Genomic DNA, 24747 nt, shown 5'->3' with positions numbered 1-24747 from the left:
AGAACTCATTTCATATGAGACACTGAGTCTCTGACATTGTGAGCTTCACAATGTCTTTTAATGCTACGGGCTGCTGCACTTTCTGTTGCAAATGAGTTTATCAGAATTCCTCATTAATCAGAGGAGTGAGGAATCTTGGCAGAGTTAGTGCAGCACGAAAGAACAGTTTTTGTTGTTTTTTGTGTGTATTTCTTGTTTTTTACCAATTTTAAATAAGCCTGCGGCACATTTGACAGTGCTCTGTTCTGAGCGAGTGCCGTGGTGGAAGCAAGGGGATAGTGGCAGCAGAGGGAGCTTATTAAAAGAACAACAACTCCGGCTTTCATGAGGAATGAGTATGCAGACGACTGAGCGCATGCTGCGCGAGGATCTACAGACGTTGTGTGAGGTTTGCACCAAATGCACTTTCCCGCTGCTGGGATGGTGGTGTGGGAATTAAAGGATGTCCACGGACACAGCGAGAGGCCTTTTTATGCAACATCGAGTTGTTTTCAGTCAAAAGGTGTTTGAATGACCGCAGTCATTTGTGTGGATGTGTGTATGTGTGTGTGTGAAACTGAGATTCAGATGTGATTTGTAGCACAAACAAAACATCAGGCATCACTGTTTGTGTCTTCTATTTAAAAAAAATACCAGTATGAGGGAGAAATTGTTTCAGAAAGTGAAAATAGTTAGACTTTTGTGCAAAAAATCTTTTTCTGTGACTCACTTTTAACATTCCGTCTTTTATTTATCGATTGAATCAAAAAAAAAAGTTAAGCGTCAATACAGATCAGTGGAGATGCACGGTACACTCATGCCCGACATGCAGCGACACTTTGATTCCATTGCAGTCAGACTCGAACAGGAAAGCATTTGAACCTGAGGACATTGATTTGACAGCCGCTCACTCATGAGTTGTCCCACAGCGCCTTACATTGTACCTCCAGCTACTTCTAGATCACAGGCATTCAATCTCCTCAAACCCCGAATCAGCCCTCACCATCAAATTTCATCAAATTTGAAGCAGGCCGGCATGAAAGGCAAATGATTACAATCTGCTCTCCTGATTGAACTCCGCTAACCTTTCTGTAACAAATGTCTCTTTAAAAAGCGCCGCTGAATGTCACATTATTCCTTTCTCCTCCTCCGTCGGAAGGGCTGAAGGGTCCAATCCGCTCTGCTTCATCTGGACGGCGATGTCGAACAGGTAGTCGTAGCACTCGCACCTGCAAAGTGCGGCAGTATTTTTTAGTGTTTGAAGAGAAAAATGCGACATAAAGGGAAGTTAGGAACTAAACTTTTACAGCTAGAATATGCAGGATTGATACCAGGAAGAATAAACTAGATTATGAAAGCAGACAAATGAAAAAATTCTATCCTGTCCCTGCAGGTCTTTTTGCAAAACACAAACATGCAACATCTAAGTACTGCTGAAAGACTAATCCATGAGAGAGAGTACCGTCGTGTGTAAAAACATACAAAATGGCTGCATAATCATGTCTGCAAAACATACCATAAAGAGACACTCACAGGAAGGCTACAATGCAAAGAAGTGGGGGCCGCATATACAGAAACATGAGAACATCCTCTAATGAAACTGGAGGAGGATGGAGACTACAAAGAGGACTGAAAAATGCACAACATAAGTGGATGCAAAAATATTGCATGTATAGAAGTACAGAAATAAGCCGCACCATCACATCAGCTGAACATGCATAACGTAGCATAAAAGGACACTTGGACAAAGCTAGCTAAACTGCAGAGAAGTGGGGGACAGACACAGAAACATAAAAAACATGTACTAATAAAACTGGAGGAGGATGGAGGCCACAAAGAGCACTTCAAGATGCACAGATGCATACAAAAGACATGAAAATATGGCATGTCTACAAGTTTAAAGCATAAGAAGACACTTGGACAAAGCTAGGCTACACTGCAGAGAAGTGGAGGATATACACAGGAACATAAAAACATTCCTTATTGAAACTGGAGGAGGATGGAGGCCACAAAGAGCACTTAAAGATGCACAGATACAAAAAAAACACGTGAAAATCTTGCATATTTAGAAGTATAGAAGTAAGCTGTGGACAAGCGGGAGACAACTACATAGAAATGTAAAAACATCTCTGAATGCAACTTAAGGTAGATGGAGACCACAATGAGCACTGAGTAATGCACAGATATATAAAAAAGACATGAAAATCTGCCATGTTTAGAAGTTGAAAGCATAAAAAGACACTTGGACAAAGCTAGGCTACACTGCAGAGAAATAGGAGACATACACAGAAATATAAAGTAATCATACACTAATAAAACTGGAGGAGGATGGAGAGCACAATGAGCACTGAAAGATGCACAAATACATAAAAAAGATGTGATAATCTTGCATGTTTAGAAGTTTCAGCATAAAAAGACACTTGGACAAAGCTAGGCTACAGTGCAGAAAAGTGGGGGACATACACAGAAACATAAAAACATCCCTTAAAGAACCTTAGTGAAGATGGAGACCTCAATGAGTAGTGAAAGATGCACTGATACATAAAAAGGATGTGAAAATATGGCATGTTTAGACGTTTAAAGCATAAAAAGACACTTGGACAAAGCTAGGCTACACTGCAGAGAAGTGGTGGACAGACAGAAACATAAAAATGAAACTTAAGATAGATGAAGACCACAATGAGCACTAAAAGATGTACAAATAAATGAAAAAAGGCGTGATAATCTGGCATTTTTAGTAGTGTAACATATTGGAGGTGCAAGGCAGGCATCCAATCATCACCTATGATCTGAATGCATTCATTGGACAGGATTTTACAGGCCTGTGACTGGCACAGGTAGCAGATTTTTAGTCTTTTCATTATCGAATCGCTTGATTTATTGACTGCTGGCGGGAATATAAACAGGTTGCATAATATAGCCTTGATAAAATGATGCTAAATTATTCAAAAATGTTAACAGTGCCGGGAGGTAAACGCTCACATGGTCTTGGCTTTTTCCCACGACTCGCCCCAGACGTAGACACCGTGCCGGCGGACGAGAACCGCGCACGAGTTGGGGTATTCTTCCATCGCCCGAGCCATGCGGTCTTTCAAGTCCTTCTCCTCTGGTGTATTCTCAATAATAGGCACCACCAGGCAGTCGTCATACCTGTGCAGAGTAAAACACACCAAATGACACCGGGGATGACATTGGACCTTCACATGACTCGTTCTCAAAGACGAACCCTGCAGCTGCTCTCTGACTGTGTGGCAATCAAATCAAATTGAAGGAACACAGTGACTGAATCAGGCTTAAGTGTGAAGCAAAACAGCCACAGGATTTCTGATTTCCAGCCCACGAAACACGACGGTTTGCTGTCTTTGAGTCACGGACTGCTGGTAAAACAAGACAAGTTGTCACCTTTGAAATCTTTCACCATTGTAATGAATAAAAATAGTCACTTCCTGCCTTAATCCAGAAGGTCGATGACCGACTCTCGTACGACATTTTCTACTATTATTCAGCAGCATGAGTGAGTAACTACCTCATGGTCAAACCTTGCCAATTTTATGCTCATTTATAGGTGCATAATTGTATTTTTGAGGTATACTAGAAGAAATATACACAACTTTATTTTATAAAAAACCACAACATACTGTACATCGCAGCCACACTTCTGTTTACCTTCTGTCTGAAACGCTAGTTTTTACTCTTTAAGCACCACCTTCTAATAAAGTTGCTCATTGTTATTTACAAGAAATGAATGGAATTCAATTGAGACTTTTCATGCAGGTAAGGAGCAGTGTTTTCTATCAGACACAATAACTACCTTTAGCATGAACTTAAGGGTTTTTGGAACTTTGCAGACCTTTTACATGCACAAAAAAGCTACATAACAAACAAATGAAGGGGGGAAATGTCATATCTGTACTTGTTTAAGGTGTACATAGTGTTTATATTTTCATTTTCAGCTTTATTATAGTTTTGTATTTATCGTCTTGCTTATTGACTGTGCTTCATTTTTATCTACACTAGCATTCAAAAGTTTGGGGTCACTTAGAAATGTCCTTATTTGTGAAAGAAAAGCTTTTTTTTCCAAAGAAGATAACATTAAATGAATCCAAAATCCAGTCTATCCATGTAGTAAATGACTATTCTTGGTGGAAACAGCTGATTTTTAATGGAATATCTCCATAGGGGTACAGAGGAACATTTCCAGCAACCATCACTCTGTGTTCTAATGCTACATTGTGTTAGCTAATGGTGTTGACAGGCTAATTGATGATTAGAAAATCCTTGTGTAATTATGTTAGCACATTAATATAAGTGAGAGCTTTCATGGAAAACATGAAATTGTCTGGGTGACCCCAAACTTTTGAATAGTAGTGTACATGTTGGAATGTAAGAATTTCTCCAGTAAAGGCTCATTAAAGTTTATCCAATCTTAAGAAATCCAAAACCTTTCTGCCTCTTCTATTGTTGACAAACTGTCAACTGGGCTCTTTAAAAGAAGAGTTGGTGCATTTTAAATGACCAAACACGCAATTTCACCCAACTGTTACTGATTCTGTGCACAAAATTAAAAATGTTTTTAAATCTTTAAGTTCCACTACAATTCCCCTGTTGTACAGAAGAGAGTCACGGTAGACGCCAATATGTCTCAGCCTGTGATTTTCATCAGACATATTGAAGGAAACTGAGGCAAGACCAGGCAGAGTTATGGACACGGAAGCGACCCAGAAAGAGCTGAGTTTATGTAACGGGCTTTCCATGTAAATACCTGCAAACTATTATGAAATTCTACTCTTTACGCAGTTGATTTGACGTACGATGGATATGCTTTTCCTAATTCTAGTGAAACCAAACCACTTGCGGGTTTCCAGAAAAAAATTGGCAGATGTAAAACCTACGAATGCTGGAATTTTGTGCTGTGTGACTAACAGCCCGGGAACTTGAGCCAGAGCCAGAAATATTCTGGGTGGGCAAGTTTTAATTCATTTCTCTACTCCGTGGCAGATGAGCAGCGTTACTTTTGAGTGAAATACAACGAGAAACAAACACAGGATTCACAGGGTTAGCATTTCATGTGGAGTTCAGCAGGTCATCCATCACATTTAAGTTTGTGTTTTCTGCTCTCAGCGCGCAGATACTTTCCTAACAACGGCTTCTCAAACCGCTCCTCGGACGAGGAGTAACAATGCTGGGAAGCTCTTTGCACTGCACTAATCCTTGCTGCTTGATTACATACCGATAGTTTGTGCCTGAGGTGCCCTTACGAATCCCCTTGATCATCTCCTGGTGTGTTATCCTGAACTCCTTGCCAGGATACAGCAGCGTTGCCATGACAGCAGCCTTGGAGTGGGTGTGTATAACTGCCTGTGCCCCTGTATTTTAGCAAAGGAAAAGCAGATTTAGATTTTTGAATGTTCTCTGCTCGTATTGTCTTTCTAAACTGATAACTGTAACAAGCCAAGAGCATGCATGGACTGTGCTTTGTGTTTTTAGTTGGAATTTAAACTGTTAGTGATCAGTTCTAGTTTTAGAGATTTCGTTATCTATCAAGAATGACAACTAGACAGACTCTGACATGATAATACAAGAACAGAGAGGATGAATAATTGATACTAATATCATTATTGTGAGGTCAAATGTTAACCTCTAATTACAATGCCCTTACTGAAGAGTGGCATAATGAGTTCTCATCGGGTTCCTGTAAAATCCAGAATCAAACTGAAAATCCCTCTCTTCACATACAAATCTCCTCGTAGCCAAGCTCCTTCACATCTTATAAACCTTATGGTACCATGTTATCCCAACAGAGCTCTTGGCTTTCAGTGTGGAGGCTTTACTTGTGGTTCCGAGACTTTCTAAAAGCAGAATGGGAGGTAGATCCTTCAGCTATCAGGCTCCTCGGCTATGAAATCAGCTCCCAGTTAAGGTTCAGGAAGCAGACACCCTCTCTAATTTTAAGATTAGGCTTAAAACTTTTCTTTTTGATAGATCTTATAATTAGGGTGACTCAGGTGACCCTGAACCATCCTTTAGAAAGTATATACCCTCTTTTTAAGTTCCTTCTTTTATTGGTTCGCAGCACTGAATCACTGTGAAGGTAACTGCACATGCAAATGAACAAAAAAAGGACTCTTTCATGTCAAAATGAAAATATTAAATGTAAAGTAAGTGACTGCATTAGTATTCAACCCCTTCAAGTCAGTATTTATTAGATGCAACTTTTGTGGGAGTAACAGTATTAATCCTGTGTAGATACATTTAAATCAGCCTTGTACACTTGAAAACTGCAGTTTTACCCAATTCTTCTTTACAAAACTGCTCAACATCTGTCAGGTTGCCCAGGGATTGTGAGTGAACAGCCCTGTTTAAGTCCAGCTACAAAACCTCAGTTGGATTGAGATCTGGACTCAGACACTACAAAACATTCACCTTGTTGTCTTTAAACCAGTTCTGTGTAGCTCTGACTGTATGTTTCACCTTATTGTCTTTCTGGAAAACAATTATTCAATGAAGTCTCATTTCTATTGCAGATTGCATCAGGTTGTCCTCCAGGATTTCTCTAGACTTTGCGGCATTCATTTTACCCTCTACCTGTACAAGCCTTCCAGGGCCTGCTGCTGAGAAACATCTCCACATTATGATGCTGCCACCGCCATGCTTCCCATCATAATGCTGCCACCACCATGCTTTACAGTGGTGATGGTGTGTTTGTGATCCAGTGTTTGGTGTCCATCAAACATAATGTCTTGTCTGATGGCCAATAGCCTCAATGCTGGTCTCTGGAACCTTCTTTGAGTTGACTTCAGAGTTTGTCTCATGCCTTCTGGTGAAATCTAGTCCTGGATTAATGAAGGTTTTTTTTTTCTTTTTCAAACAGAGTCTTTCTCTGGTTAAGAACAGCCAACAGTTGTTGTATGAACAATTTCTCCCATCTTAGCCAATGGTACTTGTAACTCCTTAAGAGGAGTCATAGGTGTCTTGGTGGCCTCAATCACTAGTCTTTTTCTTGCTCAGTCATTTTTTCATATGTGCGATATTCATTTCATTTCCTAATAATGGATTTAACCCTACTCCAGGGGATATTCAGTAACTTAGTACTTTTCTTGTATTAACTTCCTGGCTGATGCTTTTCAATAACTTTTTACAGAATTACTTGTTTTTTTTGTTTTGTCTTCTTGGTGTAGTTCTATCCAGGAGTGCTGATTCACCAGTGGCTGGACTTCCCAGATACAGGCGTCTTTATACTACAATCACTAATAAACATTCACTGCACTCAAATTATCTCAGTTTCACTAATTGTGTAACTTCTTGCACCGGGTGGCTACACCTGTGTTGAATTAGATGAGTCACTATAAAGAGGGTGAATACTTATGCAATCACTTATATTACATTTTTGATTGCAGACTGTGCAGAAATGTGTTTTCTTGTCAAAAAAGCAAAATTAAATTGACAATGATTGACTGATAAAAAGCAATTAAAGGGTACAACTTATTAGTTAGTCCTCTCTGCAGGCATCTCATACTGTCACCTCATCAACCTCTCCGACTCTTAATTACAAAGATCATTTGTAGTATTTGGGATAACTATCAGTTGTCTCGCTCTCTGTAAATAGCAGTTAGAATGGCTGGTATCTGATGTGTTAGACTGACTAACCTCTCATAGTGTAGGCGTTCATAAAAAGCGGCGTACACTGGCTCTTCTTAAACTTCTTCCAGGCAGGTGGACAGCTAATGTCCCTCTCCTCCACGTCACACACAAACATATCTTCTGGCTGAGTAACAAACATTTGAAAAGGTATGATTTAAACCATAATGCATTAATCTTTGTCTGAATATTACTCCACCAGAACACTGAGTTATTGTCTCTACTGACAAGAATAAAGTTTCACTCTGTGGTTAGACCCAACTCACCTGTATTCTCTCTTTCTGGACACCCGATGGTGCAATGTAGATATGGTCTCTGTGAGTAATACAAAAAAAAGATAAGGACAATGAAGTAGCATTTTGGAGGAAGTGAACCCTGGAGTTAGTTTGTCATGACATAATGGAACATCATAGTTTTCTGCAGCAGACAAATAACTGAACTGCTCTAAGCTTATTTTGTCTTTGCCTGAAAGAAAATGTTTCTGTGAGTACCGGGGTTGAAACTCTGGCCATTGCAAAATGTGAACGAAACACTCAGTAAAGCTTTTCCAGCCATCCATAAAGTACCCAATCCCCAAAGTAGTTATTGTAAGTAATTCTTTATACTCCTGCCTCAGATGGTTTCAGCTGGTGCCGAAGTTGACCATTTATCTGAGAGATTCTGTTGCTGAATTCTCTCCCTAACAGTTTTCTTTTCGTAGGAAAATTCAGCATCCCACGGCCTTGGTCTGAAGACCTAAGGGAACAAAGCCTGGAATGAAATGTACATATATATAAATGTAGAATTGCGGAGCTGAATAGACGGCTGTAGTTGATCCTCTCACAATCTTTGCGATGATCACGCTTAAATGTTTAGCTCCTTTATGTTTCCCAATACAATGCAGCGGGTAAAGCCATTGCACTCTTTTTTATTGAGCAACAAACATTTCCAGATGAAGAAGTAGCTTATTGATTTTGAGCGCAAGGTTTGGCGAGTCCGCCTCGGGCTGTGAGTCATTTCTGAGTCAAAGCAAAGCAACTGTGGGAAGAAAAAAAAAGCTTCAAAACTTAAAATTCAGACCTGCACTCACGGAGGAAAATAGACCTTTTGTGTAAAACATCTAACGACACTTCTGTTTTGTGTATTCGGGCTGCTTGATCTACGCCATATCTGCTTGAGAACATGTGATTTGTGCTATTTGAGAACATCTGCAATCATCTCAAAATACACTGAAGTGATAAATGTTGTGGCAACAAATTGGGACTGGTGTATTGTGTCCAGTGTCTCTTATTTGTTGAGAGAATGTAAGAAAAAATTTGCCATTTCTGGGAATGCTACTTTGCACAGCTCAAGTATTTCAGTGGAGCTTAAAGCTGCTCATGTTCAGTCTAAAAGTACAATCATTTTAAAAAGATGAAAAGGAAATTCTCCCTTCAATCATTTTCGAGTTACAGTGTTTTTTTATCTGAATGAAATACCAGTGTACACGGATCAGCAGTCACCGAATCCTATTTGGTTTCATTAAAGGTTTCATCAAAGTTCTTTGTTGGCTTAAATAAATGTCTGCCATTCCACATTACAAACGGAGATTTGCTAATGGGTGGTGCTTTCTCCGGAGCTGCCATCCAAAACAACACAGTTCAAAGAAGTTTGTAATAACCTGTCAAAGTCTTCAATTTGAATTCTTTTTCATTACTGCCAAACTGCGGCCGTCTGTCTTCAACAGAGATTTGCCCACATTGTCAAAACCGAAACAACCGACCTCCCATTAGCGTCACTGCACTTTTCTCAGTGTACAGATGTTCTAAAACGTGCCCATGACAGCATATGATTTTTAGCATTGTCGAGGAGTAAGAAAATGACCATTTCTGATGATTTGCAGTAAATAAATGTACAAACCCTTGTCTCAGACTGATCCCGCCGCCCGTCCCTGTCACCCATCCCAGCTGGTAGAAGAGTCGACATAGCTCAGGAATCAGGACACGGGGATGTTCCTTTGCCTGAAACACACGTAAAACTGTTTAATCAAGTTATAATGACACAAGTTTAATACCTTTTATATAAATCAGCATGTAGAACATTCAAATCTGTATTCCTATATGTATGGGCGCAATGCTGCATTTGTGGATACTTCAGGTATTATTGTGCCAGTAGCGTGTCACTGCAATACAAACAATAAAACTTTGGATTTGTTGGGTTCTGTTTAGTGGTTTTTGTGGACACAGTAAGAAAAATGTAGAATACCACCAGTGTACATGCATTATATATACATTTTCACTCAATCATGTTTGGATTCCACCTGTAGCAGGACTTTGCCACAATCATGAAAACATATTACCATTCAGGGTAAGCAATGCACACCTGAATACTGCAGTTAAAGCTTCCTAAAAACAAACTAACACAAGGACCATATTACACCGGTACTCAAAACACTATACCGGCTTCCTGTTAGTCAAAGGATAGAGGTCACAATCTGATTCCTGGTTTACAAAGCACTGAAAGGTCTTGAACCAAAACTCATCCTGGACTTATTAGCTTCACATGAAGCATCCAGAGGCCTCAAGTCATCAGGGACAGGCTTACTGTGTGTTGCCAGAATCAGAACCAAAAATAGTGAAGTAACATTCAGCTATTGTGCTCCTCATTTGTGGAACAAATTTTCTGAACACATGAGTTCTGCTCAAACCACCAGCTCTTCTAAATCAGGTCTGAAAACCAGATTGTTTACAATAGCTTTCTCTTAGATGCTCAATCTTTTAATGCACTTTTATGATCACAATGTCTATTTTTATGTTTTATTTCTATGATTTTAACGTATACTATCGTTCAGAAGTTTGGGGTCACTTAGAAACGTCCTTATTTTTGAGAGAAAAGCTGTTTTTTTCAATGAAGATAACATTGAATGAATCATAAATCCAGTGTAGACATTGTTAATGTGGTAAATGACTATTCTAGCTGGAAACAGCTGATTTTTAATGGAATATCTCCATAGAGGTACAGAGGAACATTTCCAGCAACCATCATTCCTGTGTTCTAATGCTACATTGTGTTAACTAATGGTGTTGAAAGGCTCATTGATGATTAGAAAACCCTTGTGCAGTTATGTTAGAACATGAATAAAAGTGTGAGTTTTCATGGAAAACATAAAATTGCCTGGGTGACCCCAAGCTTGTGACTTTTGTCTACCTTTAAATCTTTTTTTCTGAATGTATTTCTTTGTCATTGTAAAACATCTTGAATTGCCTTGTTTATGAATTGTGCTATACAAATAAACTCGCCTTGCCTTGCCTAAAATCCCTTAAAATATATTTAATATTTCTCGATTCCGCAGGTTCAGATGCACTTCTATGACAGAATTACATTCAAAAGCAAAAAAATTGCTTATTTGCCATGTTCTGCTTGCCTGTTTCTCTGCCGTCTCCTCAACAGCAACTTGGCAGCCATTGCTGGTACCACATGAAGATGACATCCCCTGAGGAAAAACAATTGTTGACATGAAGAAACAATTCACGATTCCCAGAGAAGACGTCTGGGAAATGTTGGCAGCACAATTCATTTTGGTGACATAAAACAGGCGTAGTACTGTTGAGTCACAAGCAGATAGCATTCTGTCAGTGCCTTACTTCCTTGTTTTACTTGTGCGTGACTGGAATCAAATGCCACAAGGAAGATTAACAGAGAACCGATTTACAGTTCCAGCTAAATTCTTTTCTTGCTTCTCCTCCCACATGCCAGTTCAGGAGAATCCGTGGTTTTCTGCGATCGAAGGGCAGACAAGCCTGCAAAGATCTCAGATGCTACCATTGATTTCTATTTCTATTTCTATAACAAAAGTTACATAAGGGAAAATGAGGGAAAAAAGCAACATGATTTGTATCATTAAGACACAAAGTGAATATAATGACATGGTACAGTCTATTTTCATTTGTTGTGATTAAGGTGTCACCAACAGAATAGATGAAATTAACCTATAATAAACAAACCAAACAAGAAAATACAGTGAAATACAAAGTGCATTCTTACATATATTCCCTTTGATTGTTTGTATGATGTATTTATCAATAATTAAAGGATAAACATCAGTTCAAAAGACTATTATTCCACTGTTTGTCTTCAATAAATGAACCATTATTGTGACATGAATTTTCCTACATCAGAAAAAGAAAACAAACACAACAGATACACCGCCCATCCAAAAAAAGTCACACATACAGTATTTCACTGGACCACCTCTATCTCTGAGAACGACATATATTCGCTGTGGCATCGGGTAAGGATCAGCTTTTGCAATGTCACAACATTTATTTCTGTCCAGAGTTACATTAATTTTCGACCAAGATCTTGTATTGATGGTAAGAATTGGACCGCTGCACAAAGTGTTCTTCACAACATCCCAAAGATTCTCAATGGGGCTGAGGTCTGGACTCTGTGGAGGCCAATCCATGTGTGAAAAGACAGCTCTAAGCTCTAGTCCCAAACTTTTGAGTTCCCTTCGTGTTGTGCGTGTGGAAATGCTTTTACTTTCACTAGTAAACTGTTGATTTCCTACACTCATCTAACAGTTTGTTCTGACCGCATTTGTTCCTGGAAGATGATGGTTCTCCACTATCCTTCAGGTTTTAATAATGTGTTGGACAGTTCTTAACGTGATTTTAGTAGCTTCAGAAATCTCCTTAGTTGTTTTCTTTGCTTGATGCAGGCCAATAATTTGACCCTTCTGAAACAGATTAACATCCTTTCCACAACCACAGGATATGTCTTCTAACGTGGTTGTTTAAGAAATGGGAAGCTCTTGACTGCATCAGCTACAGTTAAATAAGTTGTAGTCTGCTGAAACATATTCATCACTGCAGTAATTATCCAATGGAAGGCTCTCACATATTTCCTTAGTTAAATCCAAGCAGTGACTTTTTTTTCTTTGGACAGGCAGTGTATATTGTGTTTCGGTAGGATCAAGCAGAGAGCAACGGACTGGCAAAACTAGACACAAAGCATTCGTCGTTAGTTTTCACGAGGTTATGCGATTGAGGCTTTCCTCTTTTGAATTGGAAATGCCTTTTCAATGTGAAAATGAATCAACAAAAACAAGCCGTGACAGACAAGACGACTCTTCATATGAACAGTTTTCTCTGGGCTCACTGGTCGCAGTGTCATTAGCATCAACTTCACTTACATTTGTGATCGCCTGCAGTTTTAATAGACGGATTGTGCTGCACAAAAGTGAACATAAGAGGCCCTTTGAGGGATCCTCTTGGCAGGGTTCTCAATACATGTTGACAGCTAACTAACAATGTTTGTTAGCTTACAGTAAACACTGACGGCTTGAATGGAGCATTATAAGCTAATGCTAACAGTTGTAAATAGCTGGGATTGCCTGAAGGTGAATGTGAGGTTACTGGACGGAGGAATTTGCTCTGGAACAAAGTGCAAAAATCGTTAAACAGATCAAATATAAAAGTCTGTTTGTCTTGTATCTAGTTTGTTTAATAAGCAAAAAGTTGCCTTTTGTGTTGTGATGAACAGTAAATTTACTGAGCTGTTCTTTAAACATATGAAATGACCCAGTACATGCAGGACTAAAAAGGGAACTCATCAAATAATATGACTTTTACTTCACTTTCCTTTTTGTGTGATTCAGTCCTATTTAGGGATTTTAAATCTTCTTCAATAACCAACAATATGTTGCTAAATATGTTGTAAAGGCAAAAATGTCATTTGTGTGTTCTAGATTACCCACTGAAAGCATCATTTCATACAATTATAGAGTGAAGATCTTTGCCTTCTGGACTGATTGTTGGTCAAAAAATACATAAATCTGAAGAAGATACTGTGGGCTTCGGGGAATTTTATGGATTTTACACTCTTTCCTGACCTTATATAGATTGAGATTTATGATGAAACTATTCAGAATAACTCAACTGAAAGTACCTAAATGTAAGGTGCAGTCATAAAATCTAATGTAGTAAAATATAGGATAGCATAAAGTGAATAATTAATATCTAAAGTCAGTTTTGCATTCACCGCAAATGACCGTAGGGTGCACTTCACCTTGGTTATTTAATATCTGACATACTGACCCAGACTTCAATATTTAAGTAGTGCAGCTCTAATGATATTTTACTTTGATTTTGACTTCATGGAGGATATTTTAACCACAACTGAGCAACTGAAACTTGTTTGCTGCTACAAACTCTTTTGAAGTTGCGCTGTTAAAACACTATACATGCCACCACGTGCATTATTTGCATAAGCACTGTTGCATCAGTAAAGACCGTATGAAAGTTCCTGCTGCAACAAAAGATAACATCAGCTGATTTCTTTTCATCAAGTGACTTCGTGTCAGTCAAGGCTACAGCAGGACTGGAATGAAAACCTTAACGAACTTTAACAGGACAACTGGCATTTCGGATTAGATATAAGATACTGTATTCATTCTGTGTTTGGCGAGAGCTTCATATTTTAGCTGACATAAAAACTGCCATCAACAGACATTAGATTTGATATACTGCAACAGGTTAAAAAAAACTAGAGTTTTCCATCAAATACGTTATTAAAAACTCTAAAAGCTGCCATGTTATAGTTTGTGGATCTCACTCATTCACAGACACACACCATATGGTACATATCCAAACACATGCATTAATAAAAAATGAAAGCTACTGGTGTCCAAGACTGACTAACAGTGTAAAAGGAATGCACTCTACTGAAATATGACTTTCTGTACAGCCTGTGTTGCTAAACCAAAGGGCAAAATATGTCTACATGTTTATGTTAGGTAAGATAAGGTAACATACAAATGTCAGAGCTTTGTTAACTGCAGCTGTAAAAAACAAACAAACATATGAATGAACAAAGTAAACGCTATGATAATGTATATCTAATAAATACTTGTGTCATTCACTTTTGGATTAAATCTGACACTTCTACAAATATTCACCGCTGCATTGTACAGATCTAGATGACTAATCTACAAATTGCAGCTCAACTGAGAGATTTCTTTATACTCTCTGGCTGTGGATTGTGTTTCACAACTGATGCCAAATTCCCACAGTGACACCTGAAGAATCTTTTATTCAGGGATTTCTTTGTTATTGATATAATAATAATAATAATAATAATAATAATAATAATAATAATAATAATAATAACAATAATAAACAAAGAATACATGTTTAGGCTGAAATAAAAGCTTGTGCAGACACAGACCTGACATCTTTAATTAGACTGAGACTCCATTCAGCTTAATAAATATTTGCAATCTTGCACAAAAAGTCATTGTACACTTACCATTTGATCACTTTATTCCTAGGTAAACAAATGCCATGTGGTAATGCCATTTGCTAACGTTGCATGTTGCACATTAGCACCTGCAGTGAGTGCAATTGCTGCAGGCTTTACTAATAAAGCTAACTTTTATGTTAACAGACGTTTTGCTTTTCAGTAGTCTGAGAAGTTTTACAAGTCGCTCGGTTTTCTAAAATAACGTTTTAACCCCATTATAGATTCTAATAAACAAGTTAAGTTGTGAGCTAACAGCTGTGGCTAACTATCTACAACAGAGTAACTTTAAAAACAGGTCAGTTTAGCTTCAAAACGCATCGTGAAGTGCCATGCATGCCATAATTTAGCCTCTACTCGTAAGACACGTAAAAACACACATAAATAACATAGTTATTTACCGTATTTAAGGTGCGAAATCCGCCCTGCAGAGTGCTCGATGTGACAGCAGCTAAACGGGCTAACGCGACGTCATCAGCGTGCGACCCCGAACAGGAGGCGTCTGCGGATGTTTGTGTCCCTCGAACTTGCTCCTCTTGAACGCTTCGCCTCAGGATGACAGTAATTGACATTTAATTAGGGCCTTTTGTTGTCTCTGTCAATTGTGAAAACGATACTAACGTCTGCGGTTAAAGAAATTCTGCGTAAAATAATAATAATGTTAATAATAATAAAAATGCTGTAAAAGGAGTATTTATTAGGACTAATTTCCTAATAAATACCATGGCTTGCAAAATGCACTCAATTAAAACTGCTGTTGTCTTGGAAACAAAATGTACTTGTAACTATTAAAATAAAGCATCAATTGCAATGCATGTCAGTGTGACATCTATATTGTTTATTATTTCAATAACTGATTTAGCTTATAACTTTATTTTGTGTACCTGAATAGTAGTGAATATGTTATCCTTTGTTTATGCACATAGACAAAAACTTAAATATAGTCATCTAAACAGAGGAATGGAATGATGCCATAACATAAAGATCTTAAAATTAAGAAGGAGTAAAAATATAGTAGACTACAGTACTTGTTACTTACTAATTGTCCGTTCGATTCTGTATTCATGCATATCATGGGCTACTGTTTTGTTGTTTTCCTATGAAGGTACTGTGATACCTTTATTTAACTGTGTGGTATTTTAATTCTTCTTCCCTTTACAGTCAGATTTCGCACTGTTTTCCCTTCAAAACCCTGCCCTCTCTCTCAAACAGACCCCGCTCGGGTGCAAACCTGCTCTGCTGCTTTAAACTGTTTGCGCTCAGATATACTGTTGCTCGCACAAATGTCCTGTGTTTCAGTTTCAGTGTATCTGCTCGCACTCAGAAATACTAGTACAGTCCATGCACTCCTTCTGCTCTCGGGTCTTTTTCTAACTTGGCTCGGTGTTTTTCTTTTTGGTGCAACCAACCACAGAAGCATCAATGACGCTGCGAGAGCACAAATCTGAGAGCAGTAATTTCACAAGCGCACAGAGAGAGACACTCAAAAAACTGAAGCACGGGACATTTGTCCAAGCAGCAGTATGTCTGATTGCAGTTTCGAGCAGCAGAGCCAATTTACACCCAAGCAGGTGCTATTTGAGACAGATGGCAGCGTTTGGAGTGAAAACAATGCAACACTTAAATGTAAAATTAGGAAATATTGCCCTCAAATTAAAAGACCAGGCTCTGGATTAAAGACAAGAACATAATTTCAGATTTTAGCTGTTGTAAATAACTGCACAGAACTGTTTGCTTTTACCTTTAAAGGTCTTGAGAAGGTCGTCCATGCTTGTGTTACTTCTAGACTGAACTTCTGCACTAGTACCCCAGTTGCAGTCGGTTCAACCTGCTGCTGACCGGTACACATAAGTGGCACCACATTTCACCTGTCGTCCTTCCATTGGCAACCTGCTCTGGGTAGGATTAATGTTTATAAGTGCTTGAATAGATGAGCCCCGACTTATGTGTCAGACCTGTTGCACTGTTATTATGTCTTACTTGTTCCTAGACCTAGATTGGCACTTAAGGTCAAACTGGTTTTCTCAGTGGCAGCTCCACAACTTTGGTTCCACTTATTCTCCACCATAATATATATAATTTTAATTGCTAGTGTAGTGGTGGCACGACAGCTCAGGCTCTGGGTATTGATCAAAGTGTTGGCTTTTGAAATCCCAGTTCCACAGGGTTACTACTGTTGTTCCCTTGGGTAAGGCCATTACCTGCCACATCCAGGAGTGCCTTATCATTGCTGATCCCAGCTGGGAAACATGAAAAGATAATTTCACTGAGCTGTAATGTATTTGTGACAAATAAAGGCTTCTTTATTTCTGAATCCAAAATAATGTTTTTTCCCTACTTTTTCCATATTAAATGCCATTCCAATTACTGTCTGAGTGGAGGCTATCCTATTTATCATACAAGGATTACAATAACTTGTTACTCCACCAAGGAACATGGTGGAGTTATGTGACGATCGGCGTACGTTTGTCCTTCTGTGAATTTGTCTGTGTACAACATTACTCAAAAACGGACTAACGGATTCGGATGAAATTTTCAGGGAAGGTCAGAAATGACACAAGGACCAAGTGATTAGATTTTGGCAGTGATGCAGCTTATAGTCTGGATCCACGGATTTGTTAAAGACTTCTGCATCATCATCAAATAACAATATCAATCTATCTATCTATCTATCTATCTATCTATCTATCTATCTATCTATCTATCTATCTATCTATCTATCTATCTATCTATCTATCTATCTATCTATCTATCTATCTATCTATCTATCTCTCTCTATATGTGTGTGTGTGTGTGTGTGTCTGTGTGTGTGTGTGTGTGTGTGTGTGTGTGTATGTGTGTGTCATGTGTGAATATGAACTGATGAACTGAAATGTTAAAAAATAAATTTAATTGCACTGAAAGACTTCTACTTATGTTATTTGAGTTAGTTTACATGATAATTTATTATCAGCTCCATCAGTGAGGTTACAGTCAGCTAAAACTGCATCAGCAGTGACACACTTCCTGTTCAAATTTGTCTCACTTTGGCAAACATTAAAAGTCTTGTCATTGTTTTATTGTTTTTAATTGACTTCCTCGTTTTACTTCAGTTTTGTCTGATTTTGTGCATCACTGTGGTCAACATTTTGTTGTGTTTAAATGTGCTACATAACTTGACTATGTGATTTTCACTGTCTAGTTGACACTAAACTGCATTCTGATGTATTTACACTTACTGTGTGCAACGATAATAATGTAGAATCTAATCTATTCTGTCCAGTACATCTATTGTAATCTTTCATCTCTATGAAAGTTCTCCAGAACCACCACCCACATCAGTAAACATTCTCTCTCTCTGGAAATCCAAGCTATCATTTCTATATCCAGTTTGTCAATGATTCTACATACAATTGTGCAACAGATAGAGAACAAAAAGATAAGAAAGCATAAAGTACAACTACAATATACAAGCATGAATTAGACGATAAATGAAGGCCACACATATATCATGATGAATGATGTGCTCCATACACAGGGCTGTGGAATAAACACTGATTTAAGTAATAACTGCCAATCAATACTGTAAACGACAAGGTCTCTGCTTTCTTTATTTTCTTAAATCCACCTAAAATGTCATGCAGAAACTGTATAAATAATAATGGATTTGCGACCTGTAAATGCAAAACCACGTTCGTGATTAACTGAAAACAGGTTGTACATTTAAAAGAGGTCTTGTCTGAACATGCTCCTGAAACTCAGCTTTGTGTAGTGTTGAGTAGACTCCAAGTCTTACTGCATGTGCGGGACCTGCAAGGATTCTGTGGAGGTTCACATCTTTTATCTGGCACATGTCAGCGAGGGTCTGCCTCTTGTCAAAGTGCTTTTCAGATTCGAGTGTCATTAAATTCTCCATCTGCACCAGCGGAGTAAACACATGTCATACAAACACAGCAGGCTTGTAGAGAAGGCGGTTCACAGTCATGTTTTCTGTACCGAGCTGCACTGTGTATTTCATGACTTTAATGGCAATCTGTAATTGCATGGCTCTTTCAAAAACAACTATTAGTGCTTTAATACGGTGCCCAAACAGTGACGCAGAGACTCTTCATCCAGGGCCATCATTAGATTGGAGCCTTTTTGTGAAATGTCCAGACAATTACTGGATGTTCTGCCATGAAATGTAGCAAAGGTAATAATAAAGGGGGACAAAAAACACTTTCCTGCCATAACGAGGTTTAAAAATAAAACAAGTAACAACAGGTTCAAAAAAAAAGACAGATACAGAGCATACAAATAAACTGATAATCAAGCTTTAGAATGGGAAAAACTGCGCATGATATTTGATATGAATAACTGCCACTGATCTGAGGAAGCTGGCAAAAAGAAAAAAAAAACAAGGAAATAAAAATCCCCACTTAACCAACCAGGAAAAGAAACCGTGTTGTTAGAATGAGTCATGCACATGTGACATAATAAAGGAGTTATTGTTGAAGTTTCTCATGGACTTCATATCTTGGCTGTTTTTTTTTTTTTTCAAGCAAGATAAATAATTTCTAACCTCTGTGAATTTATACAAAATTTTGTAAACCACTAAGGCATTAACTATAAGGAGAAATAATATAAATGTGATTGTAGGAAAGAGACTTTCAAGAATAATATCTGGTAAAAAACAAACAAACAAACAAAAAACAAAAACCAAGCAAAAGACAGTTAACAAATCGGGTTAATAAAACCATACAAACCAAGTAATAAACTAATATTCCCACACATTCAGCATTATATCTGGTGAGATTTGTCAGCGGTCTGGAGCCTGCTAAGCTCTATTTACATTTGATTAACTGAGAAAACAAAATTCCAACTTAATCAACCAGGACAGGAAGAGAAACTTTGAGTCATCTGAAAGTAATAAGATAAAAGAATTGCAGTGTTTTTACATTCGTCATCAGGGACAAATCTTACATCTTCGGGGGGTTTGTGTTTTGTTTTTTTTTTTTAACATTGAAGATATGTCCAAAACATTTTACTTCAAACAAGGCCAAAGAATGAACCGATTTTCCAATTATGTGATCCAAATATGACACATTTTTATTCCATTAGGGTAATTCTGTTTGTTGTATGACTACCCAATAGGGTTCATGAGTCATTTGTAGGTTTTCAAAATGGGTCTAATTGTAATAAATTTACCATGCTACATTAATTGAAATAGACACATCCCAGATATTAGGCTTCCTCCAACGTTTCGGGCATAAACTAACCAACAGTCACATGAGAAAAGAGTACATCCCATGAAATTTTTTGACTTATTGAAACATAAAATAGACAATTTGTAGCATTTTTCATATCAGTTTTTTGAAAAAAGTAAATACGTGTATGTGTCTATAATCAAAGAAAGATTGTATGAATTTGACCTACATGGGATTTGTGCCAGGACAAAGCTATTTCTGTCCAAAAAAGAACATTAGAGCAAAACCACGGTTTGCCAGTGCTTTTGGAATGACGAGCCTTCGACAGATGAATCAAAGATGGAGCTGTCTGGCCACAGAAACCTTCCCCATGTTTGGCTGAGAGCGAGGACAGCTTTTCAGGAGAAGAACCCCACGCTAACTGTGAAGCGCGGTGGTGGAAACGTAATGTGTTGGCGTCGCTTCGCCACCTCGGGGACCGGGCAGCTTGCAGTCATTCAACTATGAATTCTGCTTCATATCAAAGAGTGCTTGAAGATAATGTGAGGCCATCTGTCTGAAAGCTGAAGTGGACCTTTCAACGGCATAATGATCCTAAGCACACTAGCGAATCCACAAAGGAATAGCTCAAAAAGAAGAAATGGAGGGTTGTGGAATGGCCCAGTCAAGGAAAAAATAAAAATAAAAGCTTAAATTTGAATCCAATTGAAATCTTGAGGGAGGTTTTGAAATGGGCAGCACATGCGAGGAAACCCTCAAACATCTTGCTGCTGAAGGAATTCTGCATCAAAGACATCCAAAAAAATCACCAAGCCAGTGTCAGACACTGATGGACAATTATCCAAAACACTCATAAAAGGTTATTTCTGCTAAAAGAGGGGGGTATGAGCTTCTGCAGGTAAGGGTGGAAGTTCTTTTTCAAAGATTAATATAGCTGCTATTGATATTTTTGTTCAATAAATTATTAAAAATGCAAATTTTCTCTGTGATGCTCTTCAAATATTTGTCTATAGGTGCTGCATGAATGAAAATCAAATATCTGCTTGCCTAAATATGTCAAAAAGCCCAACTGATTTCAGAACTGAAAAGGAGTTCAATGTGTCGCTGCATGTTTTGTTCATCTTCAGTAGGTGGTGGATGCTTCAGAAGAACAGCTACTGTTTTCTCTTGGGTGTGACAAAGTCCAGCACATGTGGCGTTCTAATTAAATTCAGCTCATAACATGACATGCTGGGTACCACATGGAACCGACCAACAGCACACGATCTAATCCACGAATACCAGTAAAAGGACCAAAAATAGCAAAACTCCATTAAAAAAATAAACTCCTGTAAAGTTCCTGCAAGAAAATTCCCACTTAAGTGAAAGTACACAAGTATCAGCAGCAACATCAGCTTACAGTAATAAAGTGAAAGTACTGATTTGGTCCCTCTAACTGACATATTATGTAATCATTTCATTGTAGGTACTGAGGCATCAATGCGCCAGCAGCATGTTCCTGTTATGACTGCTGCAGGTGAAGCTAGTTTCAACTACTTTGCATGTAGTCTAAAGATCAAATAAATCTCAGGGTTTGTCACATGATTAATAGGAGATGAAAAAAGAGGTAAAAAGTTCCCTATATATTTACATTTTTGTGGGATATTAGATGGATGGCTGGATGATTGGATAGATAGATAGATAGATAGATAGATAGATAGATAGATAGATAGATAGATAGATAGATAGATAGATAGATAGATAGATAGATAGATAGATAGATAGATAGATAGATAGATAGATAGATAGATAGATAGATAAATAGATAGATAGATAGATAGATAGATAGATAGATAGATAGATAGATAGATAGATAGATAGATAGATAGATAGATAGATAGATAGATAGATAGATAAATAGATAGATAGATACATAGATACATAGATAGATAGATATTTCAAGGCACAGTGATTTAAAGTGATTTAAAGTGAAATCATTTAAACCTGTATTAAAATAAAAACTGTGAGTAGTTTAGGGCGAAATATCAACGTTTGGTGGAGCTAATTTTCTTTGTGATGCTCTTCAAATATTTGTCTGTAGGCGCTGCATGAAAGACAATCAAATGTCTGCTTGTCCAAATCCACCAAAAAAGCCAACAGTTTCCATTTTTTTTCAATTGATTTGCGCCACAAGAAAAGCTACTGTTTTCTCTTGGGTGTGACAAAGTCCAGCACATGTGGCGTTCTAATTAAATTCAGCTCATCACATGACATGCTGGTTACCACATGGAGCCGACCAACAGCACACATTCTAATCCATGAGCATCAGTGGTGGTAGAGCTGCTTCTGTAAAAGGACCAAAAACAACAAAACTCCATTAAAAAAAATAAACTCCAGTAAAGACCTGCAAGAAAATTCCCACTTAAGTGAAAGTACACAAGTATCAGCAGCAACATCAGGTTACAGTAATAAAGTGAAAGTACTGGTTTGGTCCCTCTAACTGACATATTATGAAATCATTTCATTTTAGGTACTGAGGCATCGATGTGCCAGCAGCATGTTCCTGTTATGACTGCTGCAGGTGAAGCTAGTTTCAACTACTTTGCATGTAGTCTAAAGACAAGGACATCAAATAAATCTCAGGGTTTGTCAGATGATTAATAGGAGATGAAGAAAGGGGTAAAAAGTTCTTAATAGTTTAGATTTTTGGTGAGATATTGGCTCATTTGAACCTGTTTTGAAATAAAAGCATGTGAGTAATTTCAAGGGAAAAATCACACTTTGCTGGAGCCGTTTCTAACTCTTGTAAGTGTGAAATGTGATTTTGTCTACATACTGTTTTTCAAGATGCAAGAAGCCCAAAAACTTCTTAAATCCTTAACAATGCATTTTTTAATGCTTGGTTTATCATTCATTGTGTAAAATATTCTTCTTTAAAGTAACTAAAGATGTCAGATACATGCAGTGGTATAAAAAATGTGATGCTACCTTCCGAAATGTGGTGGAAAATAGGAACATAAAAGCACAGGAACCTTAAAATTGTTCTTAAATGCAATATTTGAGTATATCTGCTTACTTACTGTCACTATAGACCCACACAGTGCCACTAACACCCGCTATACTCCATCACAGCTGCTGACAAGGTGAAACCAATACAAAGTTATCGGTATGTGGCTGCTTAGAACAGTTCATATGGGAACATGCAAATGAAAGTAAACTCTAATGAACCTATGCCCTTATCTAGACCGTCTCCCCCGTTAAAGCGAAACTATCTACTGTCTGATAATACCCTAAATAATTGAGACCAATGCCTGCCAAGTGCCCACCAGTTAAACGATTCGTTGCTGGCAGGCAATCCGGGGCAAGCTGCGAGGTTAAAATGCCATCCAGCTAGCGTCACCACAGAGAAAACACTAGAGCAGCTGATAAAATTAACGGTATGCAAATATTATCTTCCCTGCCATGCTATGTAGCTATATATGGATTCATTTTAATATTTACTGCTACCACAGCTTCCTGCAAAGGCCAGATGTGCAAAATGTAAGCGTTTTCACAGCTGCGTGTGTGAAACAGCACACAAAAACACTCATTTTTCATGATTGTTTTTTCCAGCACAGCTAACCTCTATGTTTTTAATATAATGTCATAATTTCCTCAGAATTGCCTTGCAGGTCACTGACTCACTAAAGTGTAACTCAACTAAAGGCCAGAACTTAATTTACTACCCACTCATTCATCACTGGCGAGCTTATTATTGTTATTACAGTTGAATATCTATTTGTTTAAGGTACAAGGTGTGCACTGATATAGAGGGAGTGCTTCCTGACCTTTTCCCAAAAAGAAGACGTTTGCACTGCATATAATAGAAGTAGTATTTGGAGGGACTGTGTATAACCTACTTGATTAGTCGTTGTGGAAATCTGCGGTATTGTTAAACTATCATAAATCATGAAACACAACATACTTTGCTCTGTTGATGGCAGATTTAACACAATGTAATTTATGGAGAAAAACATGGAGTTCCTCCAAATTCTCAAAGAAGAAGTGGGACAGTTTTTATAGTAAACAGACTGACAGAAATTCATTTTTGTTGGTTAGTATACATCAATTTAGATATCATTTGAGAAATTCCGAGTCCTTTTTTCCAAGAACAAAAACCTTATTGGGATGTAAACATATCTTCTGAGGTTTAACTCGCATTCGACTCTTTGGACCCTTGAGGCAGCTCTTCCACAATTATGCTAAAGGACAGGAAAGTTACTCTACTAACATGAAATGATTCCCTAAAAACAAAGATATATCAACATAAAATGAACAAACTGCAACTCATTTTCTCAGATCCTGTGAAAATTGTCAGTTGTACAGATAATGGTAGATCTAAATGCTATAATGAAGGCAACTGGACTTGATTTTGCACTGTCTGTATTTGTATTTGTACAATTAAAACAGCACAGAGAGACAGAACTCAGTATGTTCAGCAGAGAAATAATACCAAGAAGCTTAACTAGGTGATAAAATAAAGGCAGCTGGACTTTCTTTAGATTCTTGAAGGTGTTTTAACTATCATTCGAAAATGCTTCTTCATTTCTAAGTTGCTGTTGGGGGGTCCCAGGTATTTAACATCCAGTGAGAGGTCATTAGAGTCACATTAATTGAGCTGTAAATGGGTGTTGCGCTGAATCCCAAGACTGCATTGTAAGTGTCTGGTAAGTGGTCTCACAGACCACCT

The 24747-nt window shown here is 38.0% G+C and overlaps 1 protein-coding gene across 1 annotated transcript; it reads right to left on the bottom strand.

Annotated features, from left to right (window-relative positions):
* Positions 1-705: 705 nt before the first annotated feature.
* Positions 706-15405, bottom strand: apip (APAF1 interacting protein). The gene is made up of 8 exons (XM_023299469.3): positions 15276-15405; positions 11000-11068; positions 9496-9596; positions 7884-7932; positions 7627-7744; positions 5210-5345; positions 2962-3129; positions 706-1208 (listed from the first exon to the last, which is right to left on the bottom strand). The coding sequence occupies exons 2-8, from the start codon at positions 11063-11065 to the stop codon at positions 1106-1108; spliced, it is 741 nt and encodes a 246-aa protein (XP_023155237.3). The 5' UTR covers positions 11066-11068; positions 15276-15405; the 3' UTR covers positions 706-1105.
* Positions 15406-24747: the final 9342 nt, after the last annotated feature.

Source organism: Amphiprion ocellaris, chromosome 1 (assembly GCF_022539595.1).
Source record: "Amphiprion ocellaris isolate individual 3 ecotype Okinawa chromosome 1, ASM2253959v1, whole genome shotgun sequence".
NCBI lineage: Eukaryota > Metazoa > Chordata > Actinopteri > Pomacentridae > Amphiprion > Amphiprion ocellaris.
This window is presented reverse-complemented; position numbering and strand designations above follow the sequence as displayed.